General features: G+C 38.1%; 1 protein-coding gene across 1 annotated transcript; it reads left to right on the plus strand.

Moving 5' to 3' along the window:
* Positions 1-62: 62 nt before the first annotated feature.
* On the plus strand, positions 63-18,825 carry LOC117662200 (vomeronasal type-2 receptor 26-like). Its single transcript, XM_060690935.2, has 5 exons — positions 63-120; positions 5,593-5,749; positions 6,984-7,275; positions 15,954-16,080; positions 17,918-18,825. The coding sequence occupies exons 1-5, from the start codon at positions 63-65 to the stop codon at positions 18,823-18,825; spliced, it is 1,542 nt and encodes a 513-aa protein (XP_060546918.2).
* Positions 18,826-19,606: the final 781 nt, after the last annotated feature.

Below are 19,606 nucleotides of genomic sequence, written 5' to 3' on the forward strand. Positions count from 1 at the left end.
GTTAAACAAGCTTCTAGTAAACCAAAAGGAAACAATTAGTCTGAATGATTCTTGTTTCAATGATGGCTGCAGAAGTACAAGAGCATCACAATACGAAAGAAGTTCGAGATTGCTCAGACTGTGAGTGTGTCTAACAGATGACATTTCAATTCAGAAACTCTGTTCTGGCTGGAGAAATATAGACTCCGAGCCAGTGGTGGGTTTCAAATTTTTTTACTACTGATTCTGTGGGAGTGGCCTGGTGGTAGTGGCCTGGCTTGGTGGGTGTAGCTTGGTGGGCATGGCAGGGGAAAGATACTGTAAAATCTCCATTTCCACCCTACTCCAGGGGAAGGTTACTGCAAAATCCCCATTCCCTCCCAATCAGCTGGGACTCGGGAGGCAGAGAATAGATGGGGATGGGGCCAGTCTGAATTTTTACTACTGGTTCTCCGAACTACTCAAAATTTCTGCTACCATTTTTCCAGAACTGGTTAGAACCTGCTGATTCCCACCTCTGCTCTAAGCCATCTAGATGCCTGCAAATCTGTGGATTTTTTGGTTGATAAATTTGAATAAGAGTCTCCTATTCTCATGTGGCTGTATATATATTTTCAAAAGTATGTGCATCACTTTATGCATAAGAGGATGACAGGGATTGCAATCAAAACCTCCTGGAGGAAAATAATTGAGGCTGCCAAGAACCCGTGTTTCTAACATTTGTAAAAATCATGTCAGAATATAATGGTTAAGAAGCGTGCCTAGGAATGGGGTAGCCTAGATTTAGGGAGGGGTGTTTTATTTTGTTTTCCTTTTTCACTTTTATTGGGTGGTGTCGAGATGACTGAATGGAGCTGAGCGTTTACTGCCCAGCTGCCCTTCCTGATGCCTACATGGAGTTCACACAGATATTTTCTCCTTGTGCCCTGATAGAGAAACATCTGTTGCTGCCTAGGATTGAACTCTCAAACTCCCCAGTCTGAGGAAAGCATCTTCACCTCTAGGCCTTTGCACCATTTGAATGGGGAAGGCTAATTTATTGTCTTTATTTCAGCATGGATTTTCCTCCTTATTCCACTTTAGGCTTGCTTGGCCAAGCTGACTTTAATTATAGTTCAAAGCAGTGGTGAAATCCAATTTTTTTTACAACTGGTTCTGTGGGCACGGTATGGTGGGGGTGGTGTGGCTTGGTGGGCATGGCAGGGGAAAGATACTGCAAAATCTCCATTCCTACCCTACTCTGAGGCCAGCCAGAGGTGGTATTTCCTGGTTCTCCAAATAGTCAAAATTTCCGCTACCGGTTCTCAATTCGGCCACTAAAAGAAAGACAGTATTTCACAAATTAGAGAAATTAAAAGCTGATATAATATGTCTACAAGAAGTACACATTAAAAAACAGCATGAATACTTATTGACACAACCAAAACTGGTGAAAATTTTTTCATCTTTAGTGCAGAATAAAAAAAGAGGAGTTGTAATATATATTAAAAAGACAATCTTGGCGGAATGTAAATACTCAGACTCGGATGGGAGAATTTTGATGGTGGAATACTTGATAATAACAGAAAAATTCTTTTAATAGCAATCTATGCTCCGAATGAAAACCAAAGTGATTTTTACAGAAGATTACACAATAAAGTAACTGAAATGGATTATGATAATATATGCATGATGGGAGATTTTAATGGAATTGTGGAGGAAAATTGGGACTACAAAACAAATAAAATAACAAAACGCAGTAGGAAAATATTGCCAAAGTCCTTCTTTAAGATGATGGAGGAAATGAATATGGAAGATATATGGAGAGAAAGAACTAAAGGAAAGAAACAATATACATTTTATTCAGATAGACATTTACCGTGGTCTAGGTTGGACATGATATAGTCAATAATGGAATAGTTGAATATAGAAGATGTAGAAATAGAAACTAATCTATGGGCGGATCATAACCCGGTGATGATAACTTGGAAAGGACAAAAAAGAAGAGCTAGATGGACTTTAAATAATACAATATTAAAAGAGCAAGATTTTGTGCAGAAGATGGAAAGAGAATTGGCTTTCTTCTTTAAAGAAAATAAAAAAGATGAGACATCTATACAAATCCGCTGGGATATAATGAAGGCATTTGCTAGAGGACTAATTATAGATTATACAAGAAAAAAGAATGTAAAAAAAAGATTAACTTTGAAAATACTGACTGACGATTATAAGAGACTTGAGAAGGAACTCCAGAATGATCCACATAAGAAGATTGTTAAAATTAAAATGAATACAGTAAAACATAAAATGGATTTATTGGAGAAGGAAGAATTGGCTCAGAAGATAAGAAGTGCTAAACAAAATTATTTTGAAAATGCGAATAAACCAGGCAGATGGCTAGCATATAAATTGAAAAAGGAAAGAGAATCGAGGAACATAACACACCTTATTGATGAACAAGGGGAAATCAAATCTGGCCATAAAGAGATGGAAAAGATTATACATGAGTTTTATAAAAAAAACTTTATAAAAGAGAGATAATAGAGGAGGAGACAGTGTCTAAGTACTTACACAATGCAAAACTACCTCAGATTAGTAAAGATATTGAGGAGATGTTGGAAAGAAACATAATGATGATGGAGTTAATAGAAGCAATTAAGAAACAAAAAAATGGGAAAGCACCAGGGCCTGATGGCCTACCAGCTGAATATTATAAGACATTACAAGAACCTTTGACCATCCCATTACTGGAGGTGATGAATGAAGTGATGACAAAGAAGGAAATACCCAAATCATGGACAGAGGCATATATTACTTTGATTTATAAAGAAGATACAGACCCACAACAAATCAAAAGCTACAGACCTATATCCTTGTTAAATTCGGATTACAAAATTTTTGCTTCGATATTGGCGGAGAGACTTAAGAGATACTTAAATAATTTCATACATTCAGATCAAAATGGATTTCTTCCAAAAAGACAAATTAGGGACAACATAAGAATAATCTTGGATACTTGAGAGTATTATGAAGCACATCCTGAAAAGCAGATGGCGTTAGTTTTTTTAGATGCGCAAAAAGCCTTTGATAATGTAAACTGGTAATTTATGACCCTTCAAATGGAAAGGATGGGCTTTGGGAGGAAATTTGTACAGGCCATTGAGACTATCTATTCTAAACAACTGGCAAAAGTAATGGTAAATGGAGAATTGATGGATGTGATTGAAATAGAAAAAGGCACGAGACAAGGATGTCCTTTATCCCCATTGCTGTTTATATTGACATTAGAAGTTTAAAATAGGCATGTCAGAGGAGAAAAAGAGATAAAGAGCATTTGAAAGGAAGAATACAAACTCCAAGCTTTTGCAGATGATTTGGTTTTTATTATTGAAGAACCACTAACAACAATAAGTAAATTAACAGAAATTATTGGAGATTTTGGAAAAGTAGCTGGCTTGAAAATTAATAAGGATAAAACGAAAGTAATGACTAAAAATATGTTGAAAAAACAGAAAGAAGAATTGTTAGCAAGAAGGGTTTTACAATGCTTTGACTAATTTGGATAAGATTTTAATGGGTGCTGATGATCATATTATTAAAAAGCTGTATGGGTTTTTGCTAGAGTTAAAATTGGAAGAAGAACAAGTTAAAGAAACGATGGTAGCATGGGGGAAAAATTTGGCTATGGGATTGATTTAGAAAAATGGCAAAAATTGTGGTCTCATAACTATAAAATGACAATGTCTATAGCATATAAAGAACATTTGTATAAGATGTTTTACAGGTGGCACTTATCCCCATCGAGAATCGCCAGAATGTTCCAGAACAAATCGGAGAAGTGTTGGAAATGTCATCAGACCCCAGGATCCTATTACCACATGTGGTGGACATGCCTAGAAGCAAGGAGATATTGGACTAAGATAACATGTGGTTAGAAAAAATGACCAAGAGACACATAGACTTTAAACTAGAGATATTTTTATTTTGGATTTTACCAGAAATATATAACAAAGAACTACAGTATTTAATTGTGAACCTTTTAACAGCAGCTAGAATCATATTTGCTAAAAATTGGAAAGAAGAAATGATACCTTCGGATGAAGAAATTATTAGGAAAATGTTGGACTGTGCCGAAATGAGTACACTGTCATTTGAAATAAGAGAGCAGAAAAAAAACAATATTATTTGATATGGGATTTATTTTACCATTGGGTAGATAACAAAAAATGGTGATATGTAAGCAAATGTGGAAATACTTTAAATGATGATACAACTGATATATTTTATATAAGATCAAATTTTGGAGATGTAGTAATATCGTGAAGAGAGGAGAGGGCACTAGGGATGCAAACCATCCGATATACTGTCTGTACTTGATTGAATGAACAATGTTTGTATGTTTTATTTTTCTTTTTTTTTGTTTTAAAATAAAAAATGATTTGGGGGGGGGAAAAATTCCGCTACCGGTTCTCCAGAACCTGTCAGAACCTGCTGAATAGAACTCCTGCCTAAGACTAACACAGTATTATTATTACCACCATTCAGGGTGGGGTTGTAATGTTACAGGTGTCCCACTCAAAGTGTTGAAAGAAAGGTCAATAGGAAAACAGGTCTGTCATAGGCACCCAATGTTATCTAAATGATTGTTTCCATATCCAAATTACTAAACTTTGCAACCCTCAGTTAATTGAGATTCCTGATATAAGGGTGGATGAATTCATATAAAAATATCAGTGAATTATCATACTTTAGGAAAGATTTTAAAAATATAGAAAAATTCTGAAGGTTAGTGACTCAAATCTGCATTGGAACCCCACAAACTCAGCTGAAATAAATATATGAATAGCAAACATGATACCTCAAAACAAGCCCCAAGGGGTTTGAGTTTCCTTGCAACTTTATTTTTTTTTTCACCTTGCCTGGTTTGACCCCAAATGGAAATACTCCTGCTAAATACTCTTAGCTCTTATTTTAGAAACTTTTTAGAAAAAGAACAAAGTTTTGTTGAAATGATAGGTTGGCAATATCGATGGAGATTCTCAGTTATCCAGGTCATGGTTATCCCCAAGGTGGTTTTTCAAGAGGCAACTGGACATTCTGGTTTTCCTTTAAAGACATTTTGCTTCTCCTCCAAGAAAGTTCTTCAGCTCTTGGGCTGAGCTGAAGAAGCTTCTTGGATGAGATGGGAAATGTCTTCAAAGAAACACCAGAAAGTCCAATTGCCTCTTGAAAAACCACCTTTGGGATAGGTTGGGAAATGATTTTCTTTTGCTACATGAAAAAAACTTCAAATGATAAGCTGATGTTTAAATTCTCCACAATTATCCAATTGATGCTGATTACTTGGAAAACTCCTCCAGATGGCAAGGGATTTTCTGGTAGCCACTAGCAAAACAAAATCAAGATTGGCGATTCTTTCTTAATCTATGCTGGGATATTTGACACAGGGATTTTAAAGCCATTGGGAGCTCTGAACTTATTAATGAAGCTGACATTGCTGGCCATGCAAGGATTTCAACCCTTAAATGACTAGAAAAACACAGGTGATGTTAAGAAAAAGATGTCAATACAAGATCATGAACTTTAATCTCTGGATTCTCATACTGCTTCCTTTGACATCATGTGATGTTCCAGTTGCTAAATGCATGAACAGTGATCCACGGAATATCAACCATAAATATTATCAGTCAGGGGATGTGATCATAGCTGGCATTAGTTCACAAAGCTTCATGTTTTCCAATCCTCTCAACTTTGATCGCCATCCCTCTTCTGAAGTCCTTGATGATCTCATGTAAGCAACTGATACCTTAATCAAACAGTTCAGGTGATAAGTGTTCTCTTACATTTGTAGCCATTACTTTTCAATCAAACTAAGGGACTTACTATTCTTTAAGCTTCAATGAGCTATAGTATAATATTCATCCAGTGAAAGAGACTCCACTTTACATTATGTTCCCAGGAAAGATGATCAGTTAAATTTTATATGGTTGGACATTACTGAGGCTCGTTCCACTCTCCCCACTTCTTTGTGACCTATTATTTTTATTCTCATTATGCTTCTTCTCTAACTTGCAAATAATTTTAAGAGAAGTGTTCCTTTTCATTTTCCTGAACATTGAAGGAAGATTGACATTAACTTATTTGGAATATTCTTGATTGATATATTCTTGATTGGCCAAGTGTGATTGGACACACAAGGAATTTGTCTCTGGTGCATAAGTTTTTAGAATACATACAAACAACAAAATGCAAACAACAAAATGGTAAATTATAAATCGTAAGTTGAAAACCATAAATCATAAGGTATAAGATTTCCATTATAAAAACATTCCATCTATCATTAAAGACTATGAATTGAAAGACAACTGAAAGTTATTAAAAATATAAATCGGTAAAGTAATCCTGAACAATATCAGGATGGGATTTGAATGTAGGGTGTGGCAGAAGATGAATTTGCAACCTAGCGGTATTCTTGAAAGATGGTGGAATAATGGGAAATTCAAATCTCAAAATGAGGATGTTTAACTAATGGAAATCCTATTTCTAGGTGTAGGATATACAGTGAATGGCTAAACCCTATTTCCTGCGAAGATAAGCAGTTGGTAGAACTTTTTCCATTCATACCCAAGGTCACTTCTTATTTTCTCTCACACATGTCCTCTTGTTCAAAATCAAAGTTAACACTGACATGCATCTTTGGAATCATCATCCAGACAGAGATACTTAGATGGAGATAGTTAGATGAAGATTTAAAAGCAACTCACTGAAATGTATGCACTTTTATGCTAGGTTTTGGTATGGTGCTTTAGGAAGTCCAGGGTTGAGCTGCCAAAACAAAGTGAGTTTTGGTGGACCCCATCTTTTCAGTTGAAAATAGTTGAGTTCCATCATGACGTTGCCCAGATATCTTATGATTCTGTTAATATTACAAAATACAATACCTATATATTAAGGAATAATAATTTAACAAGCCTAAAACTTCTTAAGTAGAGACAATTCAGTGGTGCAGTTAAATCTCATTACAGATTTTTGACTCAGACTTATCAGCATATCTTGGCTCTTGTCTTTGCTGTGAAGGAGATCAATGATGATACCCAGATGCTACACAACATCTCCTTGGGTTTCAACATTTATAATGACTACTTCACTGGAAGCTTAACTTATCTTGCTTCACTGGAGCTCCTCTCCACTTGGGGCAAGTTCATTCCAAACTATAAATGTGATGCCCAAAGTACTACTGTGGCTGTGATTGGGGGACCCGACTCCAAAGCATGTCTTCTCATGGCAACCATTCTGAGCATCTACAAGTTACCACAGGTAAGGTAGACACCCAGAGTATCAGATTTTAAAAGCCAGATGGGGCACAGACTTCTGAGCTTTCAGACTTGTGCTGGAGCCCAAATTCAGGGATGTAGACACATTCTGCTATAGAGAAGTTCCCTGACGATGGGCTCCAGCACAAGTCTGAAAGCTCGGAAGACTAAACCTCTTGTCCTGATGATTGATTCAGATTCGATTTTGCAACATTATCCTGGGATACTTGCCTTCATTTGCGAAGGGGGCATAGTTTGGAGCAGTCAGAGGTTCCAAGGCCTCCACTTGTCAATAACAAGTGAAGGCTCAGGGAGTTGGCTGGAAAGACATTTCAAAGCCACAGCATTCACCAGAGGGGAGTCAAATCTGCCAGTTTCTGGGCATGACTTTGCTGTCAAACTCCTGTTTGTTTGTTGCATGTAACCAGGGGTGAAATGCTCCCGGTTCAGACCAGCTCGGGCAAGTAGGTAGCAATGGCGGTGGACAATTCGGAGAACCGGTAGCAAAAATCCCTGCCCCTGCCTCCCATGCCCAGCTGAGCCCTGCAATCATCAGAGCCTTTTTTCCCCTTTTAAATGGCTCTGACCAGCCAAGCTCTGACATCCCAGCTGAGTTGCCTGCTAATCAGGCAACTCAGCTTGGATCGCCAGAGCCATGTAAAAGAAAAAAAAGTTTCTTTTTTTCTCCCCCCCACCCCAGCCTCCAGCTTGCTTACCTTAGCTGCTGATCTCATGACGATCGCAATCCATGCATCAGCAAGCAACTGAATCTCCCTGCCTGAAATCAAGCTCATCGGTGAGCAGTTCTTTCTGCCTGCCTGCCTAGACTTGTGGACTTCAACTCCCAGCAAAGCTGGCTGAGGAATTCTGGGAGTTGAAGTCCACAAGTCTTAAAGTTGCCAAGGTTGGAGACCCTGTTCTATTGGTTAAGTTTTTTTCCCCTTTGGGAGCTTTAAAAAAGATAGTTAATTGGGATTTTTTTTAGTTGTTCTTTTTTTAGACTTAGCCATTTAAAGTTTAGGAAGTTTTAAATTTAGCTGCTTTTATATAAAAATAAATTAAAATAAAATAATATTTGTGCAGCTTTCTGAGATTTAGTGTGTTTCTGTAGTGTTTCACTCTAATTACACAAACATACAAAATCTCACAAAGCTGTATGTGGAATATTGTGTGTGTAAAGTGCGAAAGTTGTTTTTTTGGGCTTTTTGTGACTGTGTGAGGTTCCTGCTTGTTGCAGGAGCCATTTGGGGTCTAGCACAGCTGCTTTTACATTGTGGGTGAGCCAGCTGTGTTGTGTTGTGTTGTGTTGTGTTGTGTTGTGTTGTGTTGTGTGTGTGTAAAGTGTGAAAGTTGTTTTTTGGGGCTTTTTGTGGCTGTGTGAGGTTCCTGCTTGTTGCGGGGCCATTTTGAGTCTAGCACAGCTGCTTTTACATTGTGGGTGAGCCAGTTGTGTTGTGTTGTGTTTTGTAGATTAAAAAAGGGCAAAGAAGTGACATTGACTTGGCCACGCCCACCCAGTCACCTTACCACCAAGCCCTGCCCATTAATTCAGCCCCGCCCACAGAACCGGTAGCAAAAAAAATTAGATTTCACCCCTGCATGTAACCCCCGTTGGTCCCTCTCTGGCACAGTAAACTTGGAGAAAGGAATGCCACAAGAATGTGTTTTGCTCCCTCCCTTTTCAATCTCTATATTAATTCATAGGTAGACCTTTTCCAAAATATGGATAAGAACACCCAATTTAACACGGTACAAAATCACAATACTTCTATATGCTGATGCCACTGATATTATAATTACACAAACCTCTGTTGGACTGAAAAGAGCAACCAAAGCAATATCTTGTATGTACTTCATGTACTGCAGATACAATCATTTGGTTTTCAATTTTGATAATTCAAAAATCTGGGATTTCACTAAGAGAGTGAAGTAATGTCCCTGGAGATTAAAAGGGCATAAATTAGAACAGGTCAGCACATTTAAGTACCTTGGGGTAATTTTCCACTTGAAAGGTACATGGAATGCACAATAGAATTAAAATTAGGATAGGATAGGATAGGATAGGATAGGATAGGATAGGATAGGATAGGATAGGATAGGATAGGATAGGACAGGAACAAGAACAAGAACAAGAACAAGAACAAGAACAAGAACAAGAACAAGAACAAGAACAAGAACAAGAACAGGAATAGGATAAATTGGAATGGAATGGAATCCCAAAGGTGCTTTTTCAAGAGGCAACTGGACTTTCTCGTTTTTCTTCGAAGATGATTCTCTTCTCATCCAAGAAGCTTCTTCAGGGCATTTTAGCCCTAACAGATAAATTATTGAAGAGTCCAGATAAATTTTACATGAACCTTCTCCTTCAGGATCTAAAAACCATTCACTATGTGTGCAAGTAGCTAAATATTGTGATGCCAAAATGAAAGGAAGACAAAACTGGTCAATCACCCTTTTTTAAAATATTACTTTTGGTTTGATTAAACTTATTTACTAAATTAGATGAAATATAGTTTTTATCTTATATCTATTAATGTTTTAGATTTAGATCATTTGGGTTATAAATATATTTACCAATATAGTAATAAGGGAGTGAATATTATATTATTATGATATGATTTATTTTGTTGGTTGCTAGTTTATTATTGTATCTATTTGCCTCACTGTTTTTGTTATTTTAAATTTTGCTGTTCATTGACCAGATAGATATAATTGTAATGTCATGGCTATACTTTGGGTAACATATAACAATTCTGGCTAGGGTACTTCTACCAGAAAGGGTATGATTTAGAATATAATAGAATAACAGAGTTGGAAGGGACTTTGGAGGTCTTCTAGTCCAACCCCCTGCTTAGGCAGAAAATCCTACACCACTTCAGACAAATGGTTATCCAACATCTTCTTAAGTATTTCCAGTGTTGGAGCATTCAAAACATCTGGAGGCAAGTTGTTCCACTGATTAATTGTTCTAACTATCAGGAATTTTTTCCTTAGTTCTAAGTTGCTTCTCTCCTTGATTAGTTTCCATCCATTGCTTCTTGTCCTGCCTTCAGGTGCTTTGGAGAATAGTTTGACTCCCTCTTCTTTGTGGCAGCCCCTGAGATATTAGAACACTGCTATCATGTCTCCCCTAGTCCTTCTTTTCATTAAACTAGAGATACCCTGTTCCTTAATTCCTTAGGAACATATTCCAATTCTGTCTTAAAGAATTCAGAGACAGCTTTTGGGTTGATGATAATGCCACCCTGCAAATCATTTTAATGGTCTTGATTGATGTAGTCTACATATTTAAAATGTACCAATTGATGTTGCACCTTTTCCATGTCCAGGTTAAAAAGATGACTGTCTATTGTTACACCAATTTTGGGTAATTATTTGTTCAAATCCAAATATTGAGTAATTATTTTGGTAGAGAATTATCTTTATTGTAGCATATGAGTGGTTATTGCAACAAGAAGTAAAGAACTAACAAAAAGTCCAAACTTCCATTAACTCTTGGAAGATAGAGAAAAGTTAAGCTCCATACTTAACAGGACTTATTCCCATCAAATTTCATCTTCTTCCACTCTTTCCCTAAATATGATATTCAACTTTAAGACAATAAAAGTTCAGACAATAAAAAAAGAAATGCTACCTACTTAGTCTTGCTTTTTTTTTTTTTTTTTTTTGTAGCTTGGATATGGATTGTCTCCTGTGATTAATGACCCATCCCAACAAGACTTCTTCCAATGGATGCTCCCTAATAGAAACCAGCAATATACAGGGATGCTCCAACTGCTTTTGTTTTTCAGATGGACCTGGACTGGTGTCATTTTTATAGAGGATGACAATGGCCTCAGGTTTATACAGAAGGAACTTCCCAAGTTTTCCCAAAGTGGTATCTGCTTTGACTTTATAGAACCATTCCCAACTGTGTATTTCAAAAGTGGTATTCATGAAATGATGGAATCATGGGTCAAACTGTATGCCTTGATAAGTGATAGCATTGCCAGTGTTGTGGTTTTACATGGTGAAATTCACACTACCATCTTTTTGAGGATGTTTCCCAGAATTTTGGAAGTTGAAGACAAACAAATGAAGACAGGTAAAGTCTGGATGATGACCGCACAGATGGATTTCACTTCTGTTCCTTTCCAACGATCTTGGGATCTAGATACCCTTCATGGTTCCTTAGCCTTTGCAACCCAATCAAAGGAGGTGGTGGGTTTCCAAAATTTTCTTCAGAGGAGAAACCCTAATGTGGAAACCAGAGATGGTTTTATTAAAGACTTTTGGAGACAGGCATTTGATTGTTCCTTCCCAACAACCTTAGAGGACAATGTTTCGAATCATTGCAGTGGGGAAGAGAAGCTAGAGGCTCTTCCTAAGTCTGTTTTTGACATGAGCATAACTCCCCACAGCTACAGTGTCTACAATGCAGTTTATGCTGTGGCCCATGCATTGCAGTCCGTGAGTTCATCAGTGTTCAAACACAGAACTATATCAGAGGAAGGACAAAAGAATATTCTGAATTCAATGCTTTGGCAGGTAATGTCTTGAAATCACAAATTTAAAGAAATTGTCATGTTCTCACTCTTAGGAATGCTTGTCTACATACACTGAACTCTTCATTTTATAATGTTAACATTATTATCTAACATATGATGGTTATGGTGTTATCAATTGTGTCATTCAATTTTGTCCAACTGTTGGCGATTCTATTGGTCTGGTCTCTCAACATCTTCCAATCTTGCACTACCTTGAGTTTTTCTGTACTCAGGTTCATGTCAGCTTTGATGGTGTTCAGCCCCTGTGTTCTTTGACTGCCTGGTTTCCTTTTACTACTAACTTAATGTAACACAATTGCTTTTGCCAGTGAATTTCCTCACATGAAATGGCCAAAATATATAACTATGTCAAAATGCATAGGATATTCCTGTTGAAATAATTTCAAGAAAACTATAGGAACAAAGCTCATTTTTTATTAGATAACTATAACTCTTATAGTTATAGTAGAGAGTTAGGAACACAATTTTATATCTGATACATGAATCTTGGTTTATCTCTTTGCTCATTTCTTTTAATTCAAGTTACTTATGCCATCTTGGTCCTTTATATTCTCTTCTTATATTCAATATCTTTCTTCTTCTTCTTCTTCTTCTTCTTCTTCTTCTTCTTCTTCTTCTTCTTCTTCTTCTTCTTCTTCTTCTTCTTCTTCTTCTTCTCCTCCTCCTCCTCCTCCTCCTCCTCCTCCTCCTCCTCCTCCTCCTCCTCCTCCTCCTCCTCCATGCTTGGTTTGGCTTCATGTTTAAATTTTTGACATATTGTAAGCACTAATAATAAGAACCTGTTTAACTGTATATTAATTATGAATATTGGTAGTTTGGTTAGGCATTACTAATTCAGTCCTTTCTGTTATATTGCTTGTATTACATTTGTGGTGCTTCATTGTTTTTTTCCCCACTTTCATTTTAGTTACACCCTTATCTCAGAAAAGTCTCATTTAACAATAGCGCTGGGAAGATGATTTCTTTTGATCAAAATGGGAACCTGGAAGCAGGGCTTGATATTATCAATTGGATCACATTCCCAAACTTAACACTATATCGAGTCAAAGTGGGGACATTTGATCTCAGAGCTCCCAAAGACGATGCTTTCAGTCTTTTTGTTGATGCTATCAGATGGCCAAGGAGATTTAACCGAGTATGTTCTTACAGTCTGCAGTCTATCTCATTATTTTCTCTGCTCTAAATTAAGAATATAAATAGTAAAGTAACCATATTGCCATGTCAGGTTAAGTCAGTTACTTGATGCTTATTCCAAATAACTATATAACCAAAATTGATTTGAAAGATTCTAAATATCCTTCCATCCTTCTGAGGTGGGTAAAATAAGGACCCAGATTGTTGGGGGCAATATGCTGACTCTGTAAACTGCTTAGAGAAGGCTGTAAAGCACTGTAAAGCAATATATACAGTAAGTCTAAGCGCTATTGCTATTGCTATATCTAGTAGCCATGTATCCTTCTGCAAACATTTTTAAATTACTTTTTACTCCAAGAATAATTACTTAACAATATGGTAAATGATAGTTTAATGAAAAGAAGGACCAGTAGTGACATGATAGCAGGGTACCAATTTCTAAGTGGCTGCCACAAAGAATAGGGGGTCAATTTATTCTCCAACCTGAAAGCAGGATAAGAAGCAATGGATGGAAACTAATCAAGGAGAGAAAATATCTAGAACTACGGAGAAATTTCCTAACAGTGAGAGCAATTAACCAATGAAAGAGTTTGTCTTTAGAAGTTGTGGGTGCTCCAACACTGGAGATTTTAAGAAGAATGGTGTAGGGTCTCCTGGTTGAGCAAGGGATTTGACTACAACATTTCCAAGGTCGCTTCCAACTCTGTTATTCTGTTATTTTGATTCTTTTGGGAATGGAAAGCTGCTTTAAAACAGCTAGTATTTTTCGCCTCTGTAGAATTTGAGCAGAAATATCTTAATATTGTTACCTCTAATTACAAGTATTTAGAAGGACAAGCATACAGATTGGCCTGAGTAGCTAATGTTTTTCAATCCCTGAATGTTTTACTCATGGAAGGAAGGATAGAAGAGGCTACTAAAGGAGTAAATGTGCCAATTTGCACTTGAGACCATAGCCAGTATCCACCAAGTAGCAATAAGCATATATCACGGTCTATTTTTGGATCTTGTTTCTAAATCTACAGTTTGTACACATTCTGATAATAATAATTTAATCTCTTTTGATAATTGGCCCAGGTATTTTCAGAGTGTGCTCCAACTATTCAGAAGGCTGCAAAATTGTTCAATATAAATTAATTAATTATGGGTAACTGTAACAAATGATGTTTTCCATTTATTGGAATAATGCGTAGTTTGATATTGTTGATGTCACTTGTGCATCCTTGAATCGACTCTCATGTTTATTATGACGTAGTACATGTTCTGCTACTGGTTATCTTTTTGGGGGTAGTGCCTCTCATGTTCTTTTACTTGGGCATGGAAACTATGTTTTGTAGTACTACTGTATATCTGTCCACACTACAGGAGATGCAATACAGACTGGTTTCTGTCAGTTGGTCTCTGCTGTCTTTGGTTAATCAGATGATTTCTTGATTTTTTTTCTTTCTTAGTCAAGTTCTGGAAGGTTTTAAAGTGGTGGTTTCTTTAAAAAAAATTCCTATTTGGTACATGACCTTCTCTATGTAGGGGAGAAATAGCAATAGTAATTGCAAGAGCCCTGGTGGCGCAGCAGACTAAAGCACTGTTATTAACATCAGCTGCCTGCAATTACTGCAAGTTCAAATCTAACCAGGCTCAAGGTTGACTCAGCCTTCCTTCCTTTCTAAGGTAGGTAAAATGAGGACCCAGACTGTGGGGGCAATAAGCTGACTTTGTATAAATATACAAAAGTATGAAGGCTATTGCTTAATGCATTGTAAACCGCCCTGAGTCTCCGGAGAAGGGTGGCATATAAACCAACCCGCCCCCCCAAAAAAGTAATACCCTTAGACTTATATACCACTTTACCGTGGTTTACAGAGTCAGCATATTGCCCCCAATAATCTTGGTCCTCATTTTACCCACCTCGGAAGGATGGAAGACTGAGTCAACCTTGATCCTGGTGAGATTTGAACTGCCAAATTGCAGTCAGCCGACAGTCAGCAGAAGTAGCCTGCAGTACTGCACTCTAACCACTGCGCCACCACAGCTCACAGTTACCTTTCCTATTGGGAGTGGATGTATTTATTATTGTTTTCCTGCTTAAGTGTCATACTCAGCCAATCTCATTAGTGGATCATCCATTAGTATATAGAGCCTGATTAAAATATCTTAATTACTCAGATAATTTCTTAGATTCGCAGAAACATTTGGCATGGTTGTCTACTATTTTGATCATGCTTCTCTTCTGATCATGTTTCTTTTCTGACTGGGATGATGATTGGTGTCTGTATGTAGCTCGACCTCTGTATGGTCAGGTTTTTGCACTGCTATGTCATTTGCTTGTTCTCAGTTTTGATGATTAGGACATCTAGAAATGAGAGTTTCCCAAGATCTTCTTTACTATGGGTGCAGATTATAAGGGTGACTTCTAGATACTAGAACAGTGGTCTCCGACCTTTCCAGCTTTGTGGACCAATGGGGGGTGGAGAGGATGGTGCCGCGTAAGCAGTAGGCTTTCGTGTTCGCAGCTCCATTTGTGCAAGTGATGAGTGCACGTGCCTGCCTCTTGCGCAAATAGAGCTGCGTGCACATGCACGCAAACTTGCCCACCACTTCTGTGGCCTGGTACTGAATGGGCTGCAGCCTGATAGTGGGCTGCAGCCCAGGGGTTGTGGATCCCTGTACTAGAATAATGAATATGGTTCTAGAGTTGCTGCCCTAAGCAATGCCTGCTGTTACAATGTATTTACGCTTGTCAATTTATGCCCTCTTTCTTTCTTTTTTTCATCTATTATACATGCGTGTACGCTTTATCTTTTCCTTTGATTTTTAGTTTGTATTTAGTTAATAAGAACTTTTTTAAAGAGACATGTGCACATTACTTCCCATGGCTGTCTAATTAGAAATAAAATAATATGGCTATACCAGCTTCAGTCCAAGATTCCGTATTGTACTTTACCCATTTTTCCAGTAGGTTTTGCTAAGAGTTAAAGCAATTATGACTTCCCATTGCACACAGGTTCAGCCTTGTTCTTTATGTAATGAACCCTGTCATAAAGGTCACAGCAAGATCAAGAAGGAAGGGAAGCCATTTTGTTGTTACGATTGCCTTCCATGCCCAGAAGGAAAAGTGTCAAACTGGACAGGTAAGGTACAATGCCTACCAAATTTAGTGATCAGGATTCCAAGTAATACATCCATAGCAAACATAACTCTGAAGCAGGTAGATTTCTCAAGGAATAGTTTTATTTGGATGTATCATATTGGCACAGACTGATGAAAACCGACTCTGAATGTTCCCACGGTTTTCACCTAATTAAAAGTAACAGTTTTGTCCCTTCCCAAACAATCAGTCACATGGTCCATAAGGTGTCATCCAGTTGCCTGGTAACTTCACTCCTCCTCTCATCGACCATCTGCGGGAATGTCCTTGGTTTCCAGGAGAAAGTATTTTGTTTTAGCTACAAACCCTAACTATCTCTATTCCCCTCTCTGTATCCCCCAGCTCCAGTGTGGCAACACTGAAGTATCAAAATGGCCTCAGACAGGTCAGCTTCAGGGTTGACAGCAGGGGGAAAATCTACTTACCTTTCCAACCAGTTCAGAAGTTCATGTGCTGTGCCTGTCACGTACACTCTTGTACCTTCTACGTATGTGCAAACCCTTCTGCACATGTGCAGAGGGTAAAAAACAGGTTACTTCCTGGTTAAAACCAGGAAGTAACAATGACGGGGCAGGTCGGTGGAGCCTCATGCCGCCATCACTACCAGTTCTCCGAACCAGACTGAACCGAAAGCATTTCACCCCGGTTGACAGGCACCCCCCTTAATTAAAAAGGAGTTCCTGCAAAGAAAAAAATCATAAAAAGGGTTATTCAAGGTTCAGTCTAATCTTCCCTTCCTCCCCCTGGAAGCCCCTTAGGTTTTATCATGAAACTGTTTGACCAATCTATCTGCTGTTACATCCCAGCTCTCGACCCAAGTAGCTTCGGAGAGTGGGTACCCCTTCCATTGCACTAGGTACTTCAACTGGCCCCTGTGCCATCTAGCATCTACTGTGTTTTCCCGAAAATAAGACCCTGTCTTATATTTTTTCAAACCCTGAAATAAGTGTTTGGCCTTATTGCCATGCACTCAAAAGCCTGATTGGGTTTATTATCAGGGGATGTCTTATTTTGTGGAAAAGAGGGTAGGATTTCCTTTACCTTGTACTGTGTCTCCCTTTGCACCACAATTGGTTTGGGGGCTGCCTGATCTACCGGACTGATCTGGGAGCCTACCACTGGCTTTAACAAGCTGCTGTGAAAGACCAAATGCACTTTCCCTAACTGTTCATACAAAATTGTAGTGTTTATGTGTAGAGATTTCACACAACAGGGTGAGAGTTACAGAGATGTTCAGGGTTTAGAAGAGAACAAATCATGCCCATTTTCATTCAAATTGGTGGAACAGTTTTTAGTTTACCTTCTTTGAAACCTGGCTTGGAACATCCTGAGGGTTTTGAGACTCATAGTACTTGAGGAAGATTTCTAAGAAGGATAAAATATGTTAGTTTTTGTGGCTGAGCTCACATAAGTCTCTCCACAATTTATCATGAATGCGTACTTTGACTTAGATCCTGTCATTCTCTCAACATATCCCACCAGCTTGTTTTTGTAGAGAAAGCAAAACAACAGTGGACTAGGTATGTTGCCAAGAACATCTGAAGGAAAACTGGGATATAAACCTAACTAATGAAAAGTAAATAAACAAAGGTTGTTAGGCTCTGAATTATGTCTCATAAAAACACCATTGCTTGGTGGTGGTGGTAGTGGTGGTGGTGGTGGTGGTGGTGGTGGTGGTGGTGATGATGATGATGATGATGATGATGATGATGATGATGATATTCATTTAGTCATGTTCACTTCTGGTGATTCTATGGGCCAGGTTTCTCCTTATCTTCTGATCTTGGTCTACTGCCAAAAAGACTTTTTTACCTTTTCAGATATGGATTCTTGTTACCAGTGTCCAGAGGATCACTATCCCAGCAAAGCCCAGGATCAGTGCATTCCAAAAGAGATCAGTTTCCTATCTTTTCAAGAACCTTTGGGGATCACCTTGGCCATTGTTGCTCTTTTATTTTCTTCCATCACAGCTCTGGTCCTTGCAGTCTTTGTCCAACACAGGAATACACCCATTGTCAAGGCCAATAACCAGGGCCTCAGCCACACCCTCCTGGCCTCCCTTTTGCTTTCCTTTCTCTGCCCTTTGCTTTTCATTGGTCGGCCTCAGATGGCAACCTGTCTCCTTCGCCAAACTGCTTTTGGAATCATCTTCTCTCTGGCAGTTTCTTGTGTAGTGGCCAAAACCCTCACTGTGGTCCTAGCTTTCATGGCCACCAGGCCAGATTCTAAGATGAGGTCATGGATAGGAAACAAGTTGGCCCTCTTCATTGTGCCTTCCTGCTCCCTCGTTCAAATCACTCTTTGTACTGTGTGGCTGGTGAGCTCTGCTCCCTTCCCAGATCTTGATATGTACTCGCTGCCTACAGAAATGGTTCTGGAATGCAATGAAGGCTCTGCTGCCATGTTTTATTGTGTCCTGGGTTTCATTGGCCTCTTGGCCGTGATCAGCTTTACAGTGGCTTTCCTTGGCAGGAACCTCCCAGACAGTTTCAACGAAGCCAAATTTATCACCCTCAGCATGCTTCTCTTTTGCAGTGTCTGGATCTCTTTTGTTCCAGCCTACCAGAGCACCAAAGGAAAATACACGGTGGCTGTGGAGATCTTCTCCATTTTAGCCTCAAGTGCTGGATTATTGGTCCTCATTTTCTTCCCCAAACTCTACACCATCTTGATAAGACCTGAGTTGAATAACAGGCAACAACTCATGAGAAAAACCCTCATAAAATGATTCATGGAAATTAGTCTGCTATACAATGGGGTTTATATGAGTGACAAAACCACTCTAGGGTTGCATTGATAGCTACCTTAAAAGCTTTTTAAATAAAAAATGGCTGGATTTAAGTGTAATAATAAATAGTTCTGTGTTTCTCCATTCAACCGTGCCTAATAAGGTAGTAATCAAAATATTGTAGCACAAAATGTGGACAAACCTCTTAGCTTTGAGCAGGTGAACGATCCTTCCCCTTGAAGCTACAGTATAAGATGTAATAACTCACCATACTTAAGAGGTATAGCTGCTGAACACAACTTTGAGAAGTGTAAACAGAAACAATTGTTAAAGAGTATAGGCTTACAGTCAGCTAAAAATAAAAGTTCCATTTGAGAGTGTCTTCTGCGGTGAGTGCAGAGACCCAAGAGTGTCCAAAAAACAAATTAACCCCAAGCTCAGTCTTACTCAGAATGTCATTGTCTAAAATCTGACAATTGACAAAATCCTTTCTGGCTGCAGAAATATAGACTTCAGTCCTTCTAGGTGCCTTTGCCTGCAGACCTGGCAATTTTTCTTTAATTGACTAATAACCCTCTAATCTCAGCCAGAATTTGATTAATTGTTACTTTCACTGTTAGTATCCCTCATTCATTAAGTCCTACAACCATGAGAATATTTGTATAAATGCTATGTATAATTATTATAATTATTACTATAAATGCTTCTCATCATTTAAGAATTTTCTGTACATCATATCTGTGAATTGAAATTCACTGCATTGCCTTGTATTCATTAAAAA

This window comes from Pantherophis guttatus, chromosome 4 (genome assembly GCF_059756535.1).
Source record: "Pantherophis guttatus breed Tessera chromosome 4, ASM5975653v1, whole genome shotgun sequence".
NCBI lineage: Eukaryota > Metazoa > Chordata > Lepidosauria > Squamata > Colubridae > Pantherophis > Pantherophis guttatus.